Source organism: Mirounga angustirostris, unplaced genomic scaffold, assembly GCF_029215605.1.
Source record: "Mirounga angustirostris isolate CCGP_5_RB_7025 unplaced genomic scaffold, mMirAng1.0.hap1 SCAF_5, whole genome shotgun sequence".
Taxonomy (NCBI): domain Eukaryota; kingdom Metazoa; phylum Chordata; class Mammalia; order Carnivora; family Phocidae; genus Mirounga; species Mirounga angustirostris.
This window is the reverse complement of record NW_026991713.1, coordinates 148,699,275-148,725,180: the sequence shown is the minus strand read 5'-3', so window position 1 is coordinate 148,725,180 and position 25,906 is coordinate 148,699,275. Positions and strand designations below refer to the sequence as shown.

At 53.9% G+C, this 25,906-nt stretch overlaps 1 protein-coding gene across 1 annotated transcript in view; it reads left to right on the top strand.

The window, feature by feature from the left end:
* The window catches only part of LOC123844460 (uncharacterized), a 171,511-nt gene that overhangs the window by 32,008 nt on the left and 113,597 nt on the right, over positions 1-25,906 (top strand). The window contains exons 9-20 of the mRNA XM_064592561.1: positions 530-660; positions 6,010-6,113; positions 8,318-8,483; positions 12,151-12,336; positions 12,469-12,621; positions 14,042-14,186; positions 16,252-16,410; positions 16,944-17,068; positions 20,166-20,360; positions 23,362-23,517; positions 24,156-24,340; positions 25,274-25,456. Coding sequence (XP_064448631.1) covers positions 530-660; positions 6,010-6,113; positions 8,318-8,483; positions 12,151-12,336; positions 12,469-12,621; positions 14,042-14,186; positions 16,252-16,410; positions 16,944-17,068; positions 20,166-20,360; positions 23,362-23,517; positions 24,156-24,340; positions 25,274-25,456 — 1,888 coding nt within the window. The remainder of the gene's footprint in view (positions 1-529; positions 661-6,009; positions 6,114-8,317; positions 8,484-12,150; positions 12,337-12,468; positions 12,622-14,041; positions 14,187-16,251; positions 16,411-16,943; positions 17,069-20,165; positions 20,361-23,361; positions 23,518-24,155; positions 24,341-25,273; positions 25,457-25,906) is intronic.

Sequence of the window (25,906 nt, the reverse complement as noted above, 5' to 3'; positions counted from 1 at the left end):
GCAACCAATTTTGCAACGTTTTCGTGACTCCACAAATTTCACACCCGTCTGTCATCACCCCCTGTCTCCCCGAGCCCCGGGCAACCACTGGATTTGCCCAATCTGGACATACCAGGTAGATAGAATCATATAGTATGTAACCTTCTAGGACTAGCTCCTTTCACTTAGTATGTTTCAAGGTTTGTCCACATTGTAGCTGGTGTCCGACCTTTTTATTTCTGATTAATCTTTGATTGAGTGGATGGACTTTTCGTGTTTTCTCTCTCAATCCGAAGAGGGCTTTGGAGGTAGCCTATTTGACTATTGCTCACAGATGGGTATAAAGGTTGTTTCTTTCCCATCTTTTGCTGATAGCAACAATGCTGCCATGATTTTCCTTGTGCATGTACCCACCGCCACACCCCCACACCCCTTGTTGGAAACATACAGAAGGAAGCATTGGTAGGGTTGGGGGCGGCTCTCATGGGACCTCCTTCTTATTCTGGCGTTCCCCCATATGGTCCTCCCCATCTAGCGCTTCCCATATCAGATCCGGACGATGGAGATGTAACTCCAAGCAGCCTGTTGTACGAATGGGAGGAAACACAGTCTCAGGCTACGGTGGTCACAGTGGCCGCATCACTGAGGAAACTGTGCCTGGCTCAGACCACGAGCTTTGAGGTAAGTGCTTTCTCCAGCCCTAAGCCAGAATCTGGCCTGGGTCCCTGAGACACCCTGTTCTTTTTTGCCAAATCCTTTATGGTCTATCCTCCTAGATGTTCAGGATCAGGGCTGCTACGTACAGTTGCGCAGGTTGTGCACTGCACAGCTGTTCCTGGTTACAAAAGCAAAAGAAGGGGAAGAGATCTAGCTGGTGTGTGCCAAAACTTGTGCCCCAATACAGGTAGGAGATGAGCAAAGAGGAGGCCTTTCTTTCATCTCCTGTTGGGCTCTCAGGCTGGCATTCTGAACGCAGTAGGGATGTGGCTGAGTAACCACTTCAGACTAGGGGTCTCAAGCAGAAGACACTGGAGTTGAGACCTGGGGTGGTCTCTTTGAAATCTAGGGGGAAGGAGCTCTGAAAAGAGCTTGGAAAGGAGCAAAGTCTGGAGTCTGAGCCCTGAGGATAGGTCTGGGGAGCAGGCCGCCCAGCCTCGCTGGAGTTGGACAGTGAGGACCAGTGGGGCCGGCTCCCACAGGGTCTCATGGTCAGGATGATTTCTAGAATGTTCCAGGCACATAGCGATCTTTGTCCCACCATCCCTACCATTCACAGCTCTGGGTGCCCCCACCAGTGACAGTTTGGACGACTTCCACCGCAGCGACGATTCTGCCCCATCTCAGAGTTGCTGCTGACTTAGCGTGGAAGCCAGGGCTTCTCCTGGAAGGTGTGAGAGATAGGGGGATTTTTCTGACTTAGGCCCCAGTGCCTGTGTGCTGAGAAGAACAGAAAGGGGTGTTTTTCCTCTGGTCCCGTAACAGCCTGGGAGGGCTCACACTATCCTTGTTTGTTTATTCCGGATAATACCCGTTTCATTGGCTGCTTACCCAGGACCCAGGATTTGGGAAACCGAAATCGGTCATTCAGGGGATGAGCAGAACTGGGGCCCCGTCTCCAGCCGTAAGCATGGTGCCGAGTGTTCCAGGCACACCCTCGCCCTCCAAAGCTCAGCTTTCCTGGCAGCACTTGGGCGTGGGGGCTTCTCAAATACACAGGTGCCCAGACCCCGAGCCTCGATATTCTGACCTGGCAGGTGTGGGCTGGGAACTGGCATCTGGGTGCGCAGCTCTGGGTGTCTCTGTTTCTCTGGCAGAGTAGGGTACAGGATGATGTTGGGAGGCCAGTGACCAGCCAGCCATAGCCCTCAGAGCCAGGAGCACCCTTAGGCTGGAATTCTTTGCACCAAAGGCCCTCCTGGGTGCCCTGCCTTGGTGAGGTGAAGCATTTCTTCGGGAGTTTGTGGAGACTGGGCCAGAAGCATCCAGGCGGGGGTGGGTTGGCCTTCATATCCAGGGGTGGGGCTGAGATGAGCAGACCCCTGTGTCCTGCTCGGCTTCAGGAGTGCCTGGAGTGCTTGAGTGGGGACACCCACATACCTGTGAACCAAATATGCTGGGCCCCGAGGGCTTGGGGGACAGGTAGAGCAGGGGAAGAGGGGGAGGGGCAAGGAGGCTCTGGCATGGGCTGCAATTTGAAATGATGGATGGCCTGGGAGGCCTTCCTGGGGAGGTGACCTTGAGCAGGGGTCTGAAGGACCTGCAGAGTGGGCTGTGTGGATGTAGGGCAAGAGTTGGGGGCGGGGGCAGAGCACATACACTCCAGGGCGGGAGCTGCTGCTGGGGGAGTTCAAGGCTGAGTGGCAGGGGGGCTGGTTTGGCTGGAGCCTGGTGGGGAGGCGCAAGAGGGGGCCTTTGGCAGAGCACACAGATCACTTTTTCTCGGGGTAGTGGGGAGACTTGGAGGGTATTGTGCAGAGGAGGGAGGTCACAATCTGATGTGTGTTTTAACGCTCACACACTGACCAGGGCTGCAGAACAGACTGAGGGCCAGGTGGGAGGCTGGGAGCCCAGCTAAGAGGCTATTGCAGTAACGCGGGGAGACATGACATGAAGGACGGTGGGCTGGGGGGCAGGTGGGAGGTGGGGGAGAGAAGGATCAGAATCAGAAAAACACTGAGAAAATATATATTTTTCATAATATATTGAATATGTAGGGAGACTATGTTGATTGTATTTATTGACTACATATTAAATATATAGTAAAAGGTATAGAATACACAGACTATATTATATATGTATATACTGAGTGCATATTGCATGCACACACAGACACTGTACATTTTGTGTACGTATGGATATATAGCGGAGACACCTGCAGCTGGGTCTTCACTATTTCGGGAAGTGGGAGCCGGGCTCCCAGCTTGCTGATCCATGGGCCTCACTTGGGGCTTTTGCGGGAGTCAGAGAGCAGCCCAAAGGAAAGGGGCCATCTGCCTCACAAGGTGGTCCTCCAGCCAGTAAGTGACCGGGCCAACTGTCAAGCCAGGCAGCCTGACCCCACAGCAGGGTTCCTACCTTGACACGACTGGCCCCTTGGGCCAGATCATTCTTTATTGTGGGGGTCGTCCTGTGCATTGTAGGATGTTAGCAGCACCCCTTCCCCCGTTGTGACCACCGAAAGCATCTCTAGGTGGTGCCCGGTATCCCCCTTTGAGAACAGCCGCTTTATTTGCTGAACCTCCTGACACACTGGGAAGCCCCAGGACAGGCCCGCTTCCTCTCGTCTGGCCCCCAGAGCACGCTCTGACCCCCTGCCGCAGGCCTGCCCCTTCCCTCCCGGAGATTGGCAGCACCGGCCCCAGAGGGCACAGGACAGCTGCTCTGTATTTATAGCTTGAGAAAGGAAGTGAATTGTTCCCACTGGGGACGTCCCCCGGGCTGGGGGTGAGTTGCTGAGGACCTTGTTCCTGAAAATGGCTTTTCAGGGATGCCTCAGTGCACACCAAGCAGCTCCTCGGCCTCCCGGAGGGCTGAGGGCACCCCCCTTGGTTGCTCAGGGGACCGACCTCCCTGGCTGCAGCGTGGAATGCCCTTGCCCCTCCCCATTATTGGTGGGCAGGAGACAAGATTCGTTTTTCGATCTGGAAACAAAACCAGGAGTCTGTTCAGTTGAGAGCAAATTCCCCAGCTTGACCCTCCGCAGAGGGGCCCAGGAGCTTCGATGTGGGGGGCAGCGGGCTGCGTAGCCACGAGCATCAGTGGGCTATGCGGGGGGAGGCCCGAAGAGAAGCAGGGAGGATGCCAGGGAGAGGGCACAGCTCACGGTTACTGTCTGGTATTCTAGGAATAAGGAGCCCAAGTCTCGGGTCTTTATTAAAACACCGATTGTATACAGCCAAGGGTTTGAGAGACTGTGTAGACCGTGGTGTATCAGAGCTGATGGTGGGAATCCAGCAGGCTGGTTGCTAAATGCAGCCATTATTATCGATTGGGTTAGAAATAAGTCCCGTTAGAAACAAAGGTGGTGAGTACTCAAAACCGTCGCCTGCCCGGGACCTCCACTCTCAAGGTCGTTTGCACCTGCTGTCGTGGAAATCGGATGTGCTCTGGTGCGTCCGTGCGGCTCTTCCCGAGTCTGCATGCCGTGCCAGCACACGGACAGCTGGAGAGGGGCCACAGCGGGAGTCGTGGCACCCTGGAAATCAGCAGGTGCTACAGATCAGGGCTTTCCTTTTTCTTGTGTTTTTTTGGGTGTTTTCTTTTTGTTTGTTTTGTCATTCCCCCCAAACACCCCCACGCCCCGCCAGCCCGGAAGACACTGGTTAAGAGTGTGGGTTTAGGAGCTAAGTGGCTTGGGTTCAGTTCTTGACTCAGGGCTGAGACTACTAACACCTGACTTAGGTGCTCAGAGAGTCGCGAATCTTCTCTGTTAAGTGGGGACAGTGACAGCTGCTCCCCATAGGGCGTTGTGAAGGTCAAATGGGATGATGCATGCACATGGCCTAGAATAGTGCCTGGCACACACTCTGTACAAAGTGACTGGGGTTGGTGGTGGTGGTAGTATTGTGTGTCCTTGTTCTTAGTGGATAGGCTTCTCCCTTCTCTCCCTGCTGGAGGGGAAACCGGAATGAGCTGCCGAGATCCTTCCTGCCATGCCTGGCTCTGGAAAGCTAGTCCTGATGCCAACACTTGGGGCTGGAGGCCTGCCTGGAGGAGGAGGAGCACACCCGGGTGGACACCTGCCCCCCCTCCCCCCCCCCAGGTGGGAAGATGCCTGCCCAGCCAGGCACAGCGGTGTGCATCCTTGCTGGAAGACATAAAAGCATGCGTGTCTAAGCCCAGAGAATCTTGGGTTCTGCTGGGGAAAGCTGGAAGGAAACAGATCTGACCCATCCAGAAGGCAGGCAGCAGGCCTGGAATCAAGAGGCCCCAGGGTAGCTGGCCCAAGCTGCGGGGACAGAGAGTCTTTAAGGCCGACAGCAGTCAGGGCCAGCCGTGATGGTGGCAGTCACCCCCCAACAAGGGCCTGGCTTGGGTGTTCTGCACAAGGGAACAAAGGCAGAGCTTAGGGTAGCCACCGGCTCTGCCAAGAGAAGACATGTTATGGGAATGCTGCGTGGACCCTGGGGTGGAGGCAGGCATGCTGGCAGAGAGGTGAGTGGGCTGAGCTGGCCAGTGAGGGGCCTGGTTTGCAGCCTGTGTCTTGCTGAAACAAGCTGTGTGCATGGGAACTGGGTCCCCACCACTCACAGCACGGGAGGCCCGAGGCTAGGCACGCCGCTCCCAGCCCCAGCAGACCCCCTGGCTGGCCGGATGTGTCGGGGGGGCTCATTCCTGGCCTTGGCCAAGCCTGGGTAAAGCGTGGGAGCTGCCAGCAGAGAGCGAGGACCAAGCCATGTATCTCCTGAAACCTAGGGAGTGCGTGCTCTGAATACAGTTCTTTATTTCCTTGGGTGTATTTGGACCCTCAGCAGCTGTGCTGGTCAGGCCTGCAGACAAGGGACAGAACCTGCAAAACCGTTCTTAGCCATCTCTGCTCGTAATTCTGAAAAAACGTTCTTGTATTTCTTTTTCTTGTTTATTGTATTTTTTTCACTTAAAATATTAGAAAAGATTGCCACCTCACTATATGAAATCTGCTAAGACTCCTTAGAACAACTAGATCGTGGTCATGGTGAACACTTACTGAGCTTTTATCAGAGCGTAAAGCCCACAAATGAAGATAGCATGTCTGTTTTTCTCCCCACCGTGTCCCTAGTGCAGGGCCGACACATAATAGGTACCTAATAAATGCTTGTTAAAGAATAAAAATGGCCCAGCCCATGTTCCAGGGATTCCCTGGAGAGGAGCCCAGACATGTGGCTGCATTCCATTGGGTCTCAGGACACCTTAGGTGGAAGATGCTAATGCATTTCCCACTTTCTTTGCAGTCCTGCCTGAAGGCAGGGGAATGGCTGAGATGAGCCTGGGGCTCCCCTCCTCCCCCGGGTTGCCCGGTCTCTCATGCTGCCCCCCCACCCTGATTCCCAGGCCGCAGAACTGTTCCTGACGCTGGTGTCCGAGCTCCAGGGCCTCTCCCCAGATGAGCTGATGGCACTCTGGCAACAGTCTTCCTTTAAATGCCGGGACAACTGGTAAGGACCTTTCTGCGGGGGAGGGGGGGCAGGAGCTGGCTGGCGGTCCTGGGGGTGGGGGTGGGGGCTGGCTGGTCTTGACACTGTCCCATGTCCCCACTGAGGGATGGATGGTGATATCTCCTTTCCTCTCATCCCTGGGATATTGACTTGTCCTTCAGTCTGGGGATGGCTGCCAAGAAGGTGATTAAGCGGGGAGCTTGGAGGTTCCCACGGGCCGAGCCCTCTTGGGACTAAAGCTGAAGGGCCTGGCAGAATAAATACAGGCTTTGTTCTCTCCCCAGACTGGGACCCTCTTGCTGAGAGCTGGAATTAGCATTCCAATGTGCCTTGGGTACCCCTCTGCCTGTGAGTGGGGGTGCCGGCCAGGCTGGGATCCCACCACCTGGATCCTACTGATGTGGGGCCAGCAAGGGGGTGTATAGAGACCCCGGGTGCCAAGGGGGGTCTCCGAGGAGCTCTGTGAACTCGGGGCTGTGCAGGGGGGGAAGCGTGGGGCTCCTTCCCAAAGTCCAGCCGCTCTCCAGGCCCCTGAGATCCAGACGTCTGGGACTTTCTCAAAGGCTTTCGAAAAGATCTCTAAAGGGTTAGCAGCTCCAAGATATGAAAAGGAAAAAAAACCCCTGCAAAATGAGCATTACCAAATGTCTAACTGAATGACTGCAAAACCAAATGGCTAATGCATAGTCACCTTCTGAAGCCTTCTCTCTGTATTCTCTCAATTATTTTTATTTTTTTAAAGATTATTTATTTGAGAGAGAGAGTGTTTTGGGGGGAGGGGGAAGTGCAGAAGGAGAGGGAGAGAGAGAATCTTAGGCAGGCTTCATGCTGAGCACGGAGCCCAATGCGGGGCTTGATCTCATGACCCTGAGAGCATGACCTGAGCTGAAATCAAGAGTCGGATACCCCTGTATTCCCTCATTTAACCCCCACAAGGACCCCCGTAGGGTAGGTGGCTTTATTGTATTTCCTACTTTATGTTTGCAGAAGAAATCCAAGGCACAGAGGAGTTAGGAAACTGGCCCAAAATCACACAGCAGAGTTGGGATTTGAACCCAGGTGGTCTGGGCTTCTTCATCCAGTACCTATGGGCTTAAATAGAAGTGATGTTTGACTGAGGCACCATTTTAAATTATGTCTGGTGTAGGCAAGGGCCTGGGGTCTTCGGGAGGAACTGCCTGTTTCTGCGGTGACATATACCCTGTTTGCTGTTCTGGATTTTCCTAGAAGCCCGTGTCTCCCGTGCCCATGTAGATGTTGGGAGTCAGGGAGGCGGGAGACCCATCCCAAATCTAGGAGTTTCTGACAAGATGGATCCTCTTGAAATTCTCTTGCTTCTCCTGCCGCCTCCACTTCTGGCCAGGTGTGGTTTCCCAGGGCCCACATCTATAGGGAAAAGAGGAGTTGCAAGGGTGGGAGGTGGGAAGAACAGGTAGGTTGTTACTCAGATGAAGTGACGTCTGTGTTCCCAAGGACTCCTGGGCATGTCGGGGCAGCCTCATTCATCAGCATTCCCATTTTCCAGATGAGCAAACTGAGGCCAGAGACCGTTTACAGCAGAGAGTGGGCATATGGGTCGGGTGGGGTGTCAGGTCCTCTGCCGTCGCGGGTGTCACTCATCAGGGTGGTGGGGGACCCTGTCCACCCACAGCTGTGCACCCTGCTGGCACACGGTGCCTCCCATTTCTGCTGTGCCCTGGGGACCCTCCTCCCATTCGGTCACGTCCCTACTCAGAGCCACCATTGCATAAAAGTTAAAAATCTTTTCTGAGCTTCTGAACCTTTCTGCAATCTCAAAAAAGAAAAGAAGAATCCTGATGGTGACCTTGGGCAGAGAACACGAGTGGCAACCTGTTGGCTGTTGGTTCCTGTTGGATGGCAGGGGTGCTTGCTCCTTGGTGATTGTGGCAGCTTTTTGCAAGTGGGCTAGACTCGTGTTGCATGAAGCCGCTGTTTCCTGGTGGGGGGCAGACCTGCCAGGGTTTGGACTGGGCTGCTCTTGTCCCTGTGGACCCTAAAAGCCAAGGCCCCAGGCCCGCCTTGGCCCCTTCCAAGGTGTGTGATCCTGGACACGTGCCCATCGCATTTCCTGGGGCCTCAAAGTGTTCCCCACATGACTGGAGTCAGCCTCGACGTGAGGCCTGGAAGGCGCGCGGCAGATGTGGGCCACCTCTGTGACATCCCTCGGTGTCTCTCGATCTCAGGCAGCCGCTGGTGGATGCCCTGCCCTCCTGTGGCACCGAGCCCTGTGTGGGCCTCATGAAGGACCTCATCGTGTCCGGGGAGGTGGAGGTGGACGAGATGGAGGCGTGGCTCTGGTCGCTGGCCCTTGTCCCACAGCCCACGGATGCCATGGTCCACACGCTGCTGGTGAGCCCCTGTTCCCCCACCCGGCCCCCCCTCATCCTTCCCCCAATTGGCTGCTGATTGGACACAGGGTGTCCTTCTGTCGGGGCCTTGTACCAACCCCTCCTGGTACCCGTGGGGACAGACCAGAGAGATCTTGGGTTCGAGTCTCAACAGTGTTCCCCCCCCAGCTGTGTGATTCTGAGCAAGTGACCTAACCTCTCTGAGCCTGTTTTCTGATCTGGAAGACGGGGATAGAACAAGTACCTCCCTCGTGGGCTGGTGGTAAGACACAGGGTGATGCGCGTAAATCGATTCTCCCAGAGTCTGAGCACTTTAAATGAGAGCGGCTCTTGTTATTGTAGACAAATATGTCTACTGAGTCTTGAAACCAAGAAGCATGTGTGAAGGTGGGCCGAGGGTTTGTAACAACCCGGGGGTCTTAGTTAACCCTGATGAAGCCTCTGGGAGGTAGGTGCTTTGATGGCGCCCAGATGGCCGGAAAGTGAGGTCCCAGGAGGCTGGCAGCTTGCCTGAGGTGGGGCAGCTGGTCCCCTCTTTCTCCACAGGGTGTGTGTCCTCACTTGTCCTGGGGGCACCATCACTTGTCACCCCTCACCCTGCTGGGCCAGGCTGGTAGTGGGCAAGGATTTAAAGGACACCAGCAGGGAGCAGGGGTGACCCAGATTCGGATCCCAGCTCTATCCCTTACCATGATGATCTCCAGCCAGGCACTAAACTTTTCTGTGCCTCAGTTTCCCCATCATGGGGTGGGGGCAATGCGTAGGGAGACTCTGTAGATGAAGGAGTTGTGATGTGTGCCAAATGTCATGCATGCAGCAGGTGTCAATGCTGTGACCCCTTGTCAGGGATATGCAGTGAGCAGAGCTGGCAGCGTCCCTCGGCTCACAGAGCCCAGGATCTTTGTCACCTGCCTCACCTGTCCTCCAGACCAGAACTGGCACCTCTCTGGACGGGTTTGCTCGTTGTCTTGTCCGGTCCACAAGGATGCACATGTGCTGGGCGCGTGCAGGGCCTGGGCCGGGGGTGCGTGCTTACTTTTTGCAGCCTGACGGGTGGGGAGAGGAAGGGATGAGGGGCCAGGGAAAAGAGGGAGGGGCGAAGAGAGGGGTGGAGGAGGGAGATGGGAGGCAGGCAAGAGAGTATTTTAATATACTTTTTATTGTGGAGTGATTTTAGGTGTTCAGAAGAGTTGCAAAGCTCATACAGAGTTCCTGTGTGTCCGTGGCTCAGGGTCCCCAATGTTAACATACAACGTCACCGGGATGTATTTGTCACATCTGAGAAACTGACATTAGTATGTTGTTATTGACCAAACCCCAGCTGTTCAGATCCCACCACTTTCCCCACAATGTCCTGTCTGTTGCACAGTCCCAACCAGGGTACCCCATTGCAGGGGGGAGGGCGTGTTTTAAATTACACATTAAACTACACAATAAGGAGACTGTGCTAAAGTGTTCCGTTTGATGGTTTTACACCCGCGCAACCACTCCTAGAAGAAGATTGGAGGACATTTCCTGCTTCCCCCCACTTTTCATGCCCCTCTCCATCCGTGACCCCAAAGGTCACGGGGATGCTGACCTTTTTTGGCCATCACTCAGTTTTGCCTGCTCTTGACCTTCACACTGTGAACTCAACGTGCCCCTGGAGTCCGGCTTCTTTCTCGCGTTTTCTCTGTGATACGCGTCAATGCTGTGCGTGCATGTGCATGCGCGTGCGTGTGCGGACTCTGTTCCATTTCTGGGCGGCGTTCTACCTCTTTGCCATTTCTTCTCTGAATGGTGTCTCTTGAAGAGCTGGAGTTAGAAGGTTCTGGTTTGGGAAATGCAGCCTAGCCGTCTGTCTGAGCTAGCGCTTCACCTCCCCAGCGTGCTGTCACTTCCTGTTTTTGTTTCGTTTTCTACCAGCTTTGTGGTTTGGCCTTTTGGGGAAGGTTGGTTTGGGGCAGCATGAGTGAGCGTTCAAGTCCAGTGGAAAAGGGAAATCGGTTGTAGGAGGGTCCCAGACTTGGGGGTAATTTTATCTTTTCATCTTTAAACATCAAAAAAGCGAGTGAGAACATGTTAAGCAGACTTGTTTTCACTGAAGCATAACCAAAGCTTTCCTAAGTGAGAGATTTTTGCTTTAGGAGCTGGTGTTCTGATTCCTGTGAAGTCAAGGAAGGCTGACAGTTCGGGGCAGCCCCCCGGGCAGCCATCCAGCCAACAGGGTCATTACTGTCCGGGCTGCTCCCGGAGCCCTGGCCTGAGCCTGGTCCTGCGGGTCCCGGGGAGGTGAGCCCAGGGGCTCCAGCCGCCCAGCCTTCCCCACAGCGCTCCGCTGTGCCCCTGGCTCCATCCGGGTCCCAGGAGGGCCCGAGTCCACCCCGCTTACCGTCCACAGGACTGGAGGAGGCGGGGGCCTCCGGCAGGCGGGAACCCTCCTCCCGCGTGCTTGAGTGGCTTCTCTGCACTTTTCATAACCGCCGCGCTCCCTCCCCTGTATGCAGAAAACTGGGAGCGTTTGTTTTCATTTGCCCAATCTAGAAGAACGGTGGATGTGCTTTTCCAAGCCACACACCCCCTTCCTTTCGTGAAGAAAACACACACACAGACTCACATGCCCTGAGGACACTCACCTGAGGCCATACGGAGCCACACACACCCGCACGCTGAGACGTATGGAGACATACACCCAAGACGTACGCACACATACCTGAACGTGTAGATGTCCACACCCAGACATATCATATATGTACACCCCCCCCAGGATACTCACAGGGACAAGTGGGGACATGCACCCCAGGATACATTGGGTGCACACATACACACATTAGGACGCACATGTATACGCATGTATACACACAAGGCACACACTGATGTTGGCACGTGCACACACACACACTTGGACCCTCTCAAGCATGTGCATCCACGTGCACTGGGACGCGCGCACCAGGATATACGTGTGTGCTGGGATGCACGTGCACACCCATCTGGGAATACACACGCTCACACATACCACCCAGATGAGTTCACACGTGCGAAAGTAATAGAGACTGACTTCCCAATTCTGTTCCTGCACCGCATCCCTGCCCTTGGGCTTCGGCATGCTGGCCGTGTGCGGGCACCTGCCCCGTGGCCCCAGCGCCCTGCTCGGTTTTTGCCGCCCCGCTGCAGTGAGTCAGCGGAGAGCACGTGGTGGGAGCGTTTACACCGCGGAAACTGGCAAACGCCACACGTGAGGACTCGCGTTTTCCCCTGATTGGGTGGGTGGGTGGCATGCTTGCTAACCACTTACCCTAACACCTCTGGCTATTCCACCGCGTTCTGCTCAGACGACCTCACCACCCCCACCTCGCTCTTCCAAACTGGTGACCGAGCCCAGGAGTTCTCAGCCTCAGCACTGTTGACGGTGGGAGTGGGCACTTCTCCATCGTGGGGGCTGTCCTGTGTAGTAGAGGGCCTTCGGCAGCAGCCCTGGTCTTTGCCCGCTGGAGGACTTAAAAGCATGCATGTCTAAGCCCAGAGAATCTTGGGTGTTGCTGGGGGAAGGCAGGGTGGGGGGCCCAGGCCTCTGGCTTTTTAGGAATCTGTGTGCAGCCAGGGTGGGGGCCCATCTGTACGTGGCGAGGCCTGTGAAGGACCACTCACCAGCCTTCTCGGCTCGGGTGGGGGCCGGTTTCTGTCCCCAGCCACTCCTGCAGACCTCGGGGACTAGCCCCAGTGCCTTCCTTGGTATCTCGGCCCTGGCGCACAACCTCTGTGCCTCCCTGGATGGGCCCTGTGAACACCTGCCTGGCGTCGGCTCCCTCGTGAGGATCCTGGGAGAGGCCTTGGGTGCCAACTGCACCTTCCAGGAGCCGTCGGACGCTGAGCAGGTGAGGACAAGCGGCATCCCGGGCGCAGCCCCTTGGTGGGGCCTGACCCACGCAGGGGAGCCCTAGGCTGCGCGGGTGGGTGGGGCGAGCACCCCCACCAGGCCTCAAGGCCCCACCACAATCTCGTTTCAGCTCCAGCTCGTGCTGAAGGCGATTGGCAACGCAGGCCTGGCGGTCACAGCTCTTACCCCCACACTGAGCACCTGTGCATCCCAGAGGAGCTGCCCCCTTGAGGTCCGGCTGGGGGCCATCCAGGCCTTCCGGAGGGTCCCCTGCTCTGCAGACGTGAGCTCCTGAGTGTCATCGGCTGGGGTGATGATGGGGTGGCAGTGGGTCTTGAACCACCGTTTGTTAATTCCTCTCTGTTTGGTCATTCATTCATCACATGTTTACTGAGCACGTGCTGGGCCCTGGTGTGAATACGTGTCCAGGGCTCTGTCCTCATGGAGCCTGTGCCTGGTGGGAGGCAGATGCTTGTCCAATAAACACACAAACAAGTGTATGATTATAGACCATACAGAAGGCATCCTGTGCTGCAAACCCTCTTGTTCAGGGGGCGGCAAGCTCTGGACCACGGGCCCCATCCTCGCTTGCTGCCGGCTCATCTGTGTGTTGTCTCCGGCTGCCGTCTTGCTATCGCTGCAGAGTTGAGCAGTGGCAGGAGAGACCGTGTGGCCCACAAAGCCAGAAAAATTTACCATCTGTCCCTTCGCCAGAAAGTTTGCTGACCCTTGGACCAGTAGCTCCCCTCTCGTTGTGAGTCAAAACCAAAGTCTTTACAGCAACCGAGCAGGGCCTATGTGCTCTGACCACGGGCCCGCTTAGCACCCCATGGCGTCATCTCCTACTTCCCTCACTCCCCACTGCTCTCCAGCCACACCGACCTGCCTGTTGTTCCTCAAACACTCCAGGCCCACTTCTGCCACAGGCCCTTTGGATGTGCTGTTCCCCCTTCCTGGGATGCTCTTCCCCTGGACATCCCCAGGCTTCGCTTCTTCACGTCCTACAGGTCTTTGTTTAAAACCCACTTTCACCGTGGGGTCCTCCTTGGCTATTTCACCTGAAATTGCAACCCCACTTAATTTTTCCCTCTTTAGTATGTAGCACCTCATGTGTTCTATATTTCACATCTTATCCTTGTTTGCTGTCAGTCTTCCTGCACTAGAACGTAAGCTTCAGGTGGCTCCCGTCACCTAGCAAGCACCTAGCTCCTTGCCAGGCACATAGTAGGTGCTCAGTAAATAGTTCTGTAAGAGTGGATGTGGGTGGGTGGCTGTGCTATGAAGGAAACCAGGGCACAGGGTGAGGGAGGTGGCTTGCTTTGGGAGGGGGCCAGGGTAAGCCAAGCACTTTAGGAAATATCTCCTGTGTGTCAGGCACAGAGCTATTTTTATAAATTTTTATTGGAATGCAGCCATACCCATCTATTTACCTTTGGGACCTGTGGAAATTGGCGAGCCTCTGGACTGGGGCTGGGGGAGGGTGGGCTTAGCGGTGGTGGCCCTACCACCTCCCACAACCCGCCCGCAGGGGAGCGTGTAGGGGAGGCCTCCTGCAGTGGAGACTTTGTGACTTTGTGAGAGCTGGCACCAGGCAGCAGGGCCACCTGCTGAGCCAGAGCAGCTCGGGGGATGTCGTGCTCCTGGGTGGAGGGGGGTGGTGGTAGATGGACCCCAGGTGATGGCTTTCGCTCTACCCAAGCCAGCGATCCGCGCTCTCCCGTCTGTACCAAAACCCAGAGGAGGATGCTGAGATCCGCATCAACGCCTACCTGGCCCTGATGAGATGCCCTGGTGAGGAGGTGTTTGCACAGGTGCGGCGGACCCAGGCAGCAGAGCGGTCCACCCAGGGTGAGCAGTGGCAGCTGGGGGAAGGGGTGCTGGGGCTGGCCCAGAGTCTCCTGGTGGGTGCAGGGTTTTGGGAGCATCCTCCTCCTCCGCCCCTCAGGTGCTCTCCTAACTGCTTCCTGTTTTCCTTCTCTTGCCACACCACCTGGCCAAGTGGCCTTGTGTGCCCCCACCTCACATGTATGGCAGTTGGACAACCTTGGACAAGTTGCTTGTCCTCTCTGGTCCTCCGTTTCCTCATCTCTAAAAAGGGATGGGAGTCACTGGCTTCCCTTGTAGCTCTGGACAGTTCATGACCTAGTACCTGGAAGGGAGACCCAAGACTGAGGAGGGATGGTATCTGCGAGTCACAGATCCCTTCTGGGGTCAGAGAGGTTCCTTTAAACAGGGGCCTCTGGCCATAGTTCCTAAACCTAAAAGTGAAACTTCAAAAAATAAGTTCAGCTGATTTTCAAAAATCTTTTCCATGACGGACAGTGAATTGAGTGCCTAGAGCCCAACAGCCTGGGTTCAAATCCCAGCTCAGTCACTTCCTACCTGTGTGCCTTTGGACAAGTCACAAACCTTTCTGAGCCTCTGTTTCTACATCTGTGAAGTGGGGATGATAATACTACCTCCCTCATAAAGGGAGCATAAACTGAGTCAAAACACAAAGACTTTTAGAACATTTTAAGTGCTGTATGTGTGGCCATTTAAAGTTTCAAAGCAGACAGGAAAGTAGAAATGGAAAACTAAAGCCTACCTTCTTCTTCCCTTGGCCTTCAAATCCCATTTCCTGAAGGCATTCACTGTGAACAGTTCTCTTCTATATCCCAACAGAACTTGGAGTGTATGGTCGAGTATGTCCATGTATCTCCTAAACAGTATCAACTCAGGATCATGTTATACTTGCTGTTGTGCTCCTTGCTTTTTGCCTTTGTTGTTTCTGGGGGCTCTTTCCACATCAGGGCATGTGGACTCTTATCACTGCTTCATAATATCCTACTAGGAGCTTGCACCATAATCCATTTTACCAGTCCCCACTGATGGGCATTTTGGTCATTTCTGGGTTTTTGCCAAGAGAAACAACCAGCAAAATGAACCTCTCTGCACATCCATCTTTGGGACCTTGTGCTCATCTAGCCATAGAATAATTTCCCAGAGGACAGATAGCCAAGTTACAGGGTGCACACATTTAAAAGTCTGTGATACTGCTGAATTACCTTCTAAAGAAATGGTACTGCTGGAAGATGCAACTGTTTGTTGGCGGTTTCAGGGATGGGATGAGATATGTGTGGGATGGGGGGAGAAGCCACTGAGCCAAGCCCCATCACCAGGGGATCAGCCAAAGGGCTCAGCCTCGATGAAGGCCCTGGGGTACCAAGCCTGTGTGTTACCCAATGGGAACAAGAGGCAGACTCCACTCTGTTCCTTGGTGGATTGTTCTAGAAGCTCCCTGGTGGGCATTCTGAGAGCCTGGGACAACCAAGAGGATTCAGGGTTCCCAGTTAGACTCTAATATCCCTTGTTGGACTCTCCCATTACTGCTCTCATTTGATTTTTACTCCTCCAGAGAGCCTGAGAGGGTCCCCATCATGAATTGCATGTCATCCCTTTCCCAACCCTGAAAGATACTCAGTTCTTTGGCTTCCTCTTGACTTCTCTGCACAAACAGCCCTGGGAGATGGGCTGTTATTTCATTTTACAAATGAGGAAACTAAGCCAAGGGGAGGGAGAGTAACGAGCCTGAGGTCACGTAGCTTATGAGTGGTGGAACTGAGATTCAGACTGGGGTCTGACTGTCAAGCCAGAGCTTTTCCCACAATGCCTCCTTTTCCCTTCAGGAAGGCATGTCAGAATGCTGTGCACAGGCCAGATTTCCAAGTTCCATTAAGGAACTGCTGTTTGCCACTATTTCTGGAAAGAAAACATGGATAACTAAGCTCCTGGGAAGCCCCTGGCATGTGGAAATAGCAGGACTCAGGATAGGGGATCGGGGGCTCTTTTCTCTGGGCTGTGTCAGCTCCAGGTTCATCCTTCCCCTCCCTCCTCTTCCTTCCCCTCCCTGCTGACTGTGGCGGGACTCCAGTGGGCTCCTTTGTGTGGAGTCACCTGATGCAGCTGCTGGAGACCAGCGACCCCCTGAAGCAAGCTCTCCAGGAGGCCCTCCCTGAGGACATCCTGAGTCGGGAGTTCCAGCCGGAGGCCTGGAAACACTCGTCCTATTCTGATGTCACGTTCCGCTCAGGTATGGCCATCCTGGGCAGCCGCTTTCCTGCTCTGGGGCCACAAAGCCCTGGGGACCTGGGAACTCTAACCCTTGAGGACACGTGGATCAAAGACACTCTTTCCCAAATGTCATCTCTTTATATGTAAATTGGCATTGATTCTGTTGCCTGCCTATGAATTGGAGAACTTTTTCCCCTGTGTTACAAGGAGATTAGCACCAAGCTGAGGCTGTCACCTCCTTATCACAATGAAACAGAGCCTTGAGAAGCACCCTGTTCTAGCTTAGTCACCTAAACTACCTTGGCAGCTCCGGAGGTCTGGGGGTGGAGAGGGGGTGCTCTGGCTGCCCCCTCTCTGTGTGTCAGCAGGTGTGGGTATATTTGTGACCCTTCTGGCCTTCCCTATGCCCTTGGTGAGGCTTACGGCTGAGGCACGTGTCCTGCTGGAGAGCACGCACCACATCTTGCGCTGTCTCAGACTATGGTGCCTCAGTGGCCAGACCCTGCTCTGTGAGGGGTGGGGAGTGTACTGATCCTCTCTCTCTCCTCCTAGTGTCTGGCAGCCTGGGAGCCAACCTGGAGGGGACCCTTCTCTTTTCTCCAGCCTCCTTTCTCCCCCGTTCTGCCATGACTAACCTGACCATCCACGCCCTAGGTCATGCCTTCAACCTCCTGGAGGTAAGGGGAGGGGGCTGCTGTAGCTCTTGGGGCCTCTTCTAGACTCAGGGCCAGAAATGATCCCATCCATCCATCTTTCCATGTATCGCCTCTTGTCTGTATTGATCCACTCCTCCATCTTGTACCCCCAGCTCCTTCCATCCATCTACCAACACATCCATCTCTTTTATCTCATTCATCTCTGTACCTTCCCACTCATCTCTCCATCTGCCCTCTCACTTATCCATTCACCTATTCTCTCAGTCAGCCAGCCACCCACCCAGCCATACAGCTATATATCCCTCTACCTTCATGCGTCATCCATCCATCCCTCTCACCCATCCATTTATGTAGCCTCCCACCCATTTCTCCATCAGCCTCTCACCCCTACATCTCTTCATCTGTTCTCCTAGTCATCCATACACTGCTATGTACCCACCCACTCACGCATCTATCCACATATCCACCCCTATATCATCTATACATCTGTCCTTCCTTCCTTCCTTCCTTCCTTCCTTCCTTCCTTCCTTCCTTCCATCCATCCACCCATCTCCTCTATCTATTCATTAATGTGCCATTATACCCCTCTCTCCATCTACCCTCTGCCACATCCATCCATCCATCCATCCATCCATATATCCACATTTATCTACCCACCCACCTGTCATCCATTGCACAAATATCTGTTTTCTAACCTGACTGTGCCATGTGCTATGCTGGGCTCTGAGAATATGACAATCAACCAGAGAGACGTGATCTCTGCCCAGAGAGGTAGACAGATAAAAAATTAGTAAACACACGGATAAAACAATAGCAACTTTAAGTATTGTGTTCAGGAAGGTGAAGTTTGAGCTGCCACCTGAAGGACCATGAGCAGCCTAGTGAAGAGCTGTGGTCAGAGCCTTCCAGGCAGGGGCACAAGAATGTGCCAAGGTCCTGAGACAAGAAAGGACTTGATGTGTCAAAAGAGCAGAAGTAGATCAGGGAGGGCAGAGAGAAGCAGGGGCACATCATGGAAGGGTTTTAAGCTAGAGAGTGATGTGACATGATTTGAACATTCTGGCTGTTGTGTGGAGAATGGATTGTGGGGTGCAGCAACAGAAGAGGGAATATCTGTGAGGTCCTATGTCCAGCAAACTTAAGAGTAGTGGGTTACCTTGGCGCCCTTCCATCTCCTTCCCCCAGGCCCCTGTGGCTTGTCCAAGAGAGGGTGCTCTGTGCCCTGTCCTGAGCCCTTCTAATTTTTGGAGAACAGGGAGCTTGTCCAAACATTGCCATCTGGGTGCCTGGTGATTTCTGTACAAATGCTCTTGGAGATATCTGGGAGGAACAATGGAAAGCACAATAGATGGAAAGAAGGGAAGGTGGCTGGAAGGATAAAAGGATGGATGGATGGATGGATGGACAGACGGATGGATGGATGGATGGACAGATGGATAGACGGATGGATGGATGGATGGATGGATAGATGGATGGATGGATGGACGGATGGACAGATGGATGGACGGATGGATGGACAGATGGATGGATGGATGGACGGATGGATGGACAGATGGATGGACGGATGGATGGACAGATGGATGGGTAGATGGATAGATGGATGGATGGACAGTTGGATGGGAAGGATCAAAGAGTGACTGAACAAATGCCTGGATGGCTGGGCAGATGGGAGGAAGGAGGGACAGAAAGGACTCATTCATTTATCCATCAAATTTTGAGAACCAACCAGGCCAGGTGTATTATTCAGGGTCTCCAGAGAAAGAGAACCAGTAACGTGTATTATATCTAGAAAGAGATTTATTGTAAGGAATTGGCTCATACAATTATGGAGACTGACAGGTTCCAAGATCTGTGGTCAGCAAGCTGGAGACCAGGAAAGCTGATGGTATAGTTTGAATCTGAGTCTGAGTCTGAAGGACTGAGAGCCAAGAGTATAGTTTCAGTCTGAGGTCTGAGACCTGGAAAGACCTGACATTTCAGTTTAGGCTGAAGGCAGGAAAAAAGGTGATGTCCCAGCTCAGAGACAGTCAGGAGGAATTACCCTGTGGTTGGGGGAGAGTCTGCCTTTTGTTTGATTCATGCCTTCGACTGATTGGATGTGGCCCACCTATATTATGGAGGGCACTCTGCCTGACTCAGTTTATTGATTTAAATGTTAGGGGCGCCTGGGTGGCTCAGACGGTTAAGCGTCTGCCTTCAGCTCAGGTCATGATCCCGGGGTCTTGGGATCGAGCCCCATGTCGGCTCCCTGCTGAGCAGGGAGCCTGCTTCTCCCTCTCCCTCTGCCTGCCACTCCCCCTGCTTGTACTCTCTCTGTCTAATAAAAAAAAAAAATCTTAAATGTTAAATTCAGGGGTGTCAGGGTGGCTCAGTCAGTTAAGCATCAAACTCTTGGTTTTGGCTCAGGTCGTGAACTCGCAGTTGTGGGATTGAGCCCCGCGTCAGGCTCTGCGCTCAGCATGGAGTCTGCTTAAGATTCTCTCTCCCTTTCCCCCACCCCCCTCCCCCGCTCTCTCTCTCTCTCTTTCTAAAATAAATAAATCTAAAAAAATGTTAAATTCATCCAGAAACACGCACAGAAACACCCACAATTATGTGAGATGAAATATCTCAGCATCCCTCAGCCCAGTCAAATCAACACCAAATGACCCATCCACCAGGCCTTCAGCATGCCTAGTGAATGAGACATGGGTCCCTGCTCTCAGGGAGCTCGGGATCTTGCAAGGGAGACACACAGATTATAGCATCTGAGTGTGACCTAGAAGTTTTGTGCTGGTCTCTCAGAGGAAGGAGTGATAGATTTGGTCTGGGGGTGGGGAATGTGGGAAGGGAGGGATATGGGAATTCAGGGAAGACTTCCCAGAGGTGGTGACATGTGAACCAGGCCCTAAAGAATCAGTAAAGATTTTTGCTGTGCAACATTTGCTCAGCAAATGTGGAACTTGATGATCTGAAAAGGTGGTGCCCCTTTGTTTGGGCCCAGGTGGACCCTGGGGAGCCCAGAGTACCCTGCCCAAGCCTGCTACCCCCTCCCCGCACTTTGAGTCCCCAGCTCTGCAGCTTTGGATCACCCATGGGACCGAGCTGCTCCTCAGTGAGCCCTGGCTTTTCTTCCCAGCTTGGCCTCCGGCTGGAAAATGCAGAGAAAATCGTCCACAGGCTGTTTGGCTGGAAGTCATTCTGGGGGCAGGAAGAGGAGAGAGAGGCCCAGCCAGAGAAATCCCCAGAGCCAGAAGCAGGGCCCACACCACAGGCAGCCAGCCCTGACTGTCCAGGAGAAAGGTCCAGAAAGATGAGAGACCTGCAGCAGAAGGTAAGAGGAGGGGGGTACCTGCACCCACCCTGCTCCCACCCCTCACCAGCCTGAGCTTTTGGCCTGAGGACTCAGGCATTAATCAACTCTGACCCTGCCCGCCCTCCCTCCCCCCGGTGCTCATAGAAACAAGTAGCTGGTCCAGAGCTGAGTAGTCACCTGCCTTATCGTGAGAACGTATTGATCAAAGCATCACAGACAATTAGAAAAGCGTCCAAGTGCTAAGTGCATTTCCACCAACAGAACGCCTCCTTATAATCAATGCCCCGACCATTATCAGCACCCCAGAGGCCCCCTGCCCCTCCCTCTTCTAGTCTACCCACCCCAACCAAGGATGATCACTAATCTGCCTCCTAACTGCACTGATTTAGTTCTACTTTGTAAAAATCAGCTTTGTAGAGGTATGGTCTACTTTTAATAAGCAGTGTGAGTTTGAAGTATACAGTTTGATAAGTTTGGACATATGTATGCACATTCATAATGATGAGCAACCACCACTTCTATCTAATTCTAAAACATTCTCATCACCCCAAAGGAGACCCTGTCCCCATTAACAGTCAGTCCCCATCCTGTCCTCCCCCAGCCCCTGGCAACCACTAATCTGCTTTGGGTCTCTATGGATTGACCTGTTCTGGATATTTCATATAAATGGAATCAGACAACATGTGACCTGTTGTGTCCGGTGTCTCTCACTGAGCATGATGTTTTGAGACTCATCCGTGTAGCGTGGATCGGTCCTCCACCCCTCTGGAGGACTGAATAACATTCCATGGTATGGATAGACTCCATTGTGTTTATCCACTCACCTGCTGATGGACATTCGTGTTGTTTCCACCTTTTGGCGAGTGTGAATGATGCTACTCGTGTCGTTTTGTTCGTGTGTGTCTGGCTTCTTTGGCTTAAATTTTGTTGGTGACGATCCATCTATGCGGCTGTCTATATTCCTGCTTTGTTCATGCTCCCTGCTATGCAGCATTCCATGGTATGAACATACCAGAATTTCTTTGTCCGTCCTACTTTTGGTGGACTTTTGGATAATTTCCAGTTTCTGGCTTATAGCAGGTAGCCCTATGAATATTCTTGCACATGTCTTTCTGGTGAAGGCGTGTATGCGTTTCGGCTGGGCATATGCCCAGGAATGGAGTTAGTGGGTCGTGGGGTCCTTGAATATCCATTCTCTGGGTGGGGAGTTCTATTTTACGTGATTATTCTTCCATTGATGGACGTTTAGGTTGTTGGCATCCTTTTTTTTTTTTTTTTTTTAATTTTTATTTATTTATTTATTTATTTATTTATTTATTTATTTTTTAAAGATTTTATTTATTTATTTGAGAGAGAGAGAATGAGAGACAGAGAGCATGAGAGGGAGGAGGGTCAGAGGGAGAAGCAGACTCCCTGCTGAGCAGGGAGCCCGATGCGGGACTCGATCCCGGGACTCCAGGATCATGACCTGAGCCGAAGGCAGTCGCTTAACCAACTGAGCCACCCAGGCGCCCTGTTGGCATCCTTTGACTCTTGTAAGAAGTCATTGCTATGTACATCTGAGGGGGATCGAGGAGAGTGGCAGGGCATTTGCTGACGTGTTCACACCTTTACCAATCGTCAGGTGTGAACCCATAGGCCCAAGTCCACAAAGATGGTCAGGACATGGTCTGTGCCCTTAAAGCCTCTTGGGCTAGAGCTGGGGCTGGCCAGCAACGAGAATGAGGTGGTGGGCGGGGTCTGAAGACTTTTTTTTAGAATCTGCATCCTTTTTGTCTGTTATTTTCACACCTGGAATGGAGAGTCCTATCCCAAGATATATTTAGCACAAGCACAGCAATAGCGGTGACAGTGCTTGGTCTCAGTGTTGGAGGGGCAATAGGGAGCGGTGGGGACTGTGGCCGGTGGGAAATGCATGTGGCAGCCACCATCCAGCTCTGGTTTCTTGCTGCCCCTTGTGGTGGTGGGGAAGGCAGGCCAGTACTTCTCTTTTTCGAGAAGCCAGACAATCTGGATTTTATATGTAGTCACCTAATTATTAAACATTGGAAACAAATTCAAATTTTATTGTATATTATTTTTAAAAAAGATTTTATGTATTTATTTAACAGTGAGAGACACAGTGAGAGAGGGAACACAGGCAGGGGTGTGGGAGAGGGAGAAGCAGGCTTCCCGCGGAGCAGGGAGTCTGATGCGGGGCTTGATCCCAGGACCCTGGGACCATGACCTGAACCAAAGGCAGACGCTTAACGACTGAGCCACCCAGGTGCCCACAAATTCAAATTTTAAAAAATATGCACTGTGAGGGACTCCTAGGTGGCTCAGTTGGTGGAACCATCTGCCTTCGGCTTGGGTCCTGATCTTGGGGTCCTGGGATCAAGCCCCGTGTTGGGCTCCCCGTTCAGTGGGGAGTCTGCCTCTCCCTCTACCCCTCCCCACTGCTCGTGCTTTCTCTGTCTCTCCAATAAATAAATAAAATCTTTAAAAATACGCACTGTGAAAAATACGAAGAAGGACAAATGGTCACAGACCAGAGGAGACAGGAGAGACAGGACACGTTAATGCAGTGTGGTCCCTGGATTGGCTCCTGGAACAGAGGGAGAATTGGAATGGGGAAACGTGAAATCTGAATGTCTGGAGTTTTGTTAATAGTACATGTCCTTGCTGGCTTCTTTGCTTTCCCTGTGCCCTGGCCAGGAAAGATGCTGCCGATAGAGACAGAGCGAGGGGTGTGCGGGAGCTCTCTGTACCATCTTTGCAACTTTTCTGTAAATCTAAGAATATTCCCAAATAAGATGTTGATGAGAACACGCACACCCACACACACTGCCCTGGGCATTTGGGCAGTAGCGTGCAGACCAAAGAAAACACATCCGTGGATTCTGCCTGAGGGCCATGAGTTTTGCAAGCCATGTTCCAGACACCAAAAGCCCTTGCCCTTGCCTTCTGCTCCCCCGGGCCCCCACCTGTGTCCAGGCACCAGACCTGCTTCTGGTCACCGGTCTGGGCTCTACCTCAGGTGGCCCAGAGGCGCACGGAGCGGCGGGCGCTGCAGTGTGAGCTGAGTGTGAAGGTGTTCGGGCACGAGCTGAGCTTCATGAACTGTGGCGTCCTGGGGAGCCACGTGACACGCCAGTCCTTGAACCTGGCCGAGCTATCAGTCAAGCTCCTGAAGGTACTCAGGCTGGGCTCGGCCCCTCCCCACCCTGCTGGCCCCATATTGTTTCCTTTGATGCTTTGGGGGGAAAGTACTAAAGAACGTTTCACACTTAAGACCATGGTATTTCGAGCCAGGCTGCCCAAGTTCAACCCGCGGCTCCACTTCTTACCTCCTTGGGAGCATTAACTTGTCATGGCCTCGGTTTGTGTGTCTATGAAATGGGCATGATAGCATAACAATAATGGTAGCAATAAAAGCAGCTACTTTATGGGGCTGTTGTGTTAAATGAGCTAATGCAGTAAAAATGCAACAAAGCCTTTAAAATGCACCTGGCACGTACTCAGTGCTCTGCATCGTGGGCAAGGCCCACATTCCTCCTTACCTGACTCACCCTGGATCCCTGACCTCTGACCTTTTTCCGCAGTAAACTGCCTGGGTTTGAACTCCGCTCTACCTGTTTCTACCTACGTAGGTTTGGCCAGGTGATGTCATCTGTGGGCTCCGTTTTCTCATCTAGAAACAGGGCATAATGACGCTTTCCCTTCCTCTCCAACCACCCCGGTGTGAGGATCAAATAAGGTTGTGTGTGCTCAGTGCGCGCCTGGCCCACGCCAGGGGCTGTCACCTGCGTCATGACAGTTCTCTGGCCGCAGGGGCAGGAGGTACAGGTGACCCGGAGGCTGAACCTGGCAGTGCAAGAGCTCACCTTTCCTACCATATCCGGCCTTCCAGCCCGGCTGAGCCTCAATGTCTCGGCCGCCATCAGCGTCCGAGTCCGAGGGACTGCCGACTTCCAGCAGCATCTGGATTTCTCTGTGCATGGCTACATCAAGCCCAGGTAGCTGGCTGGCTTCTTGGAGCTGGAGGAGGGAGGTGGGTGGGCGGGGGCCTCCCCCTACAGAGGGCCACAGGGAGCTGGGCCGTCAGCACGGGCTGGAGGGGATTCCTGCTCTGCAGACCATCCATGGTACCGTGGTACCATCCATCCTTTGATTGAGTGTTTTTTGTGCCAAGAGACTGTGAGGAGATGCTAGGCAGCTGTGCCCACTTGACAGGTGAGAAGACTGAGGCTCAGTGAAGTGACATCCTGTGCCCAAGATGCACAGCAGTGCCAGGCAGCTGGGACTCTAGTGTCTTGCCACGAGCCATGCTTCCCTCTGTTCCACTTGGCCTCCGAGGGGAGGGGAGGAGGGAGGGAGGGAGGACCATTTAAGATGAACAGGCTGTGACTCCTTCTTACCCGCATAACTACCGATGAGGCAGACACTCCTCGTATTCCCATGAGTGGCTGAGAAAACAGGCTCCAGGCCACCCAGCGTGGGCAGAGTGGGTTCAGGGCTCCGTCTAATGGGGCGGGTCCGGGGCCTGCTGGGCGACTGTCCCCCACTCAGTTGGCCAGGCTGTGGTTTCTGGGTCCGATGTGGGGAGCGTGGGCACCCTATGCTGGCTGCTCTTTGGCACGAAGACCCCGGCTGGGGCTCAGGCAGCCCCCGGTCCCAGCCCTGCCGCCCCCATCCCGGCCAGGGGACCCGAGCAGGTGGTTTCGCTGCTCCCAGCCTGTGTCTGCGTCTGTAAGTTCAGGCCGATGATGGCGAGGTCGGATGGACCGGATGGCATGGCTGGTGCGCTGGAGGGCGTGGTCCGCGGTGACTCGGGACTGGCTCGGGCCTGCGGAGAACAGCCGAGAGCGGCCGGGGCGGTGAGCATGGGGGTGCCGTGTGTGCGGCCCCTGGGCCTGCAGGCTGCAGCCAGCGCGCGGCTCTCCCCTCAGTGCCCTGCTCCAGGTCTCGGTGCAGATGGGCGCGGTGGGCGCCCTGGGCCAAGCCGGGCTGAGGTGGGTGACCGGCATCCGTGGCACCGCCAGCCTGGATGGTGGGATCCACGCGAGGAAGGGCCGGGACCTCAAGGTGCATCTGAACACTCCCGAGGAGGCCGTGGAGCTGCTCAGCTTCAGGTGGGCGTCCTGCACACGTGAGAGGGAGCCAGTGTGAGCGTGCGTGTGCAAGCGAGGGTGAGGGCGGGTGCGGGCGTGGGTGTGGCCCGAGGGCTTGTGCACGTGTGTCTGTGAGTGTGTGTATCTGTGAGATATGTGCATGATCGCCCATGTGTGAGCGTGAGCTTTGTATGAGTATATGTGACCTCGTGTGTCTGTGCATATAAGTGTGTGTGTGTGTGTGTGTGTGTGTCAGTGGGGGAGTGTCTGTGACAGGGACTGTGGGGTGGCTGAGAGTTGGAGGGGGGACCTCCCGTATTCCCCAGCTCTTTACAGGGGTCCCTCTTGGTTGTTCCCAGCCTCCCAGAAAGGTGAGAGTTGGAGAATGAGTTATTTCAGATGAAATAAGAGTGAAGCCAGGCTGCCCTCAGTCACACCTGCTTTGTCTCTGTTGTCCCACCCTAGCCAGGG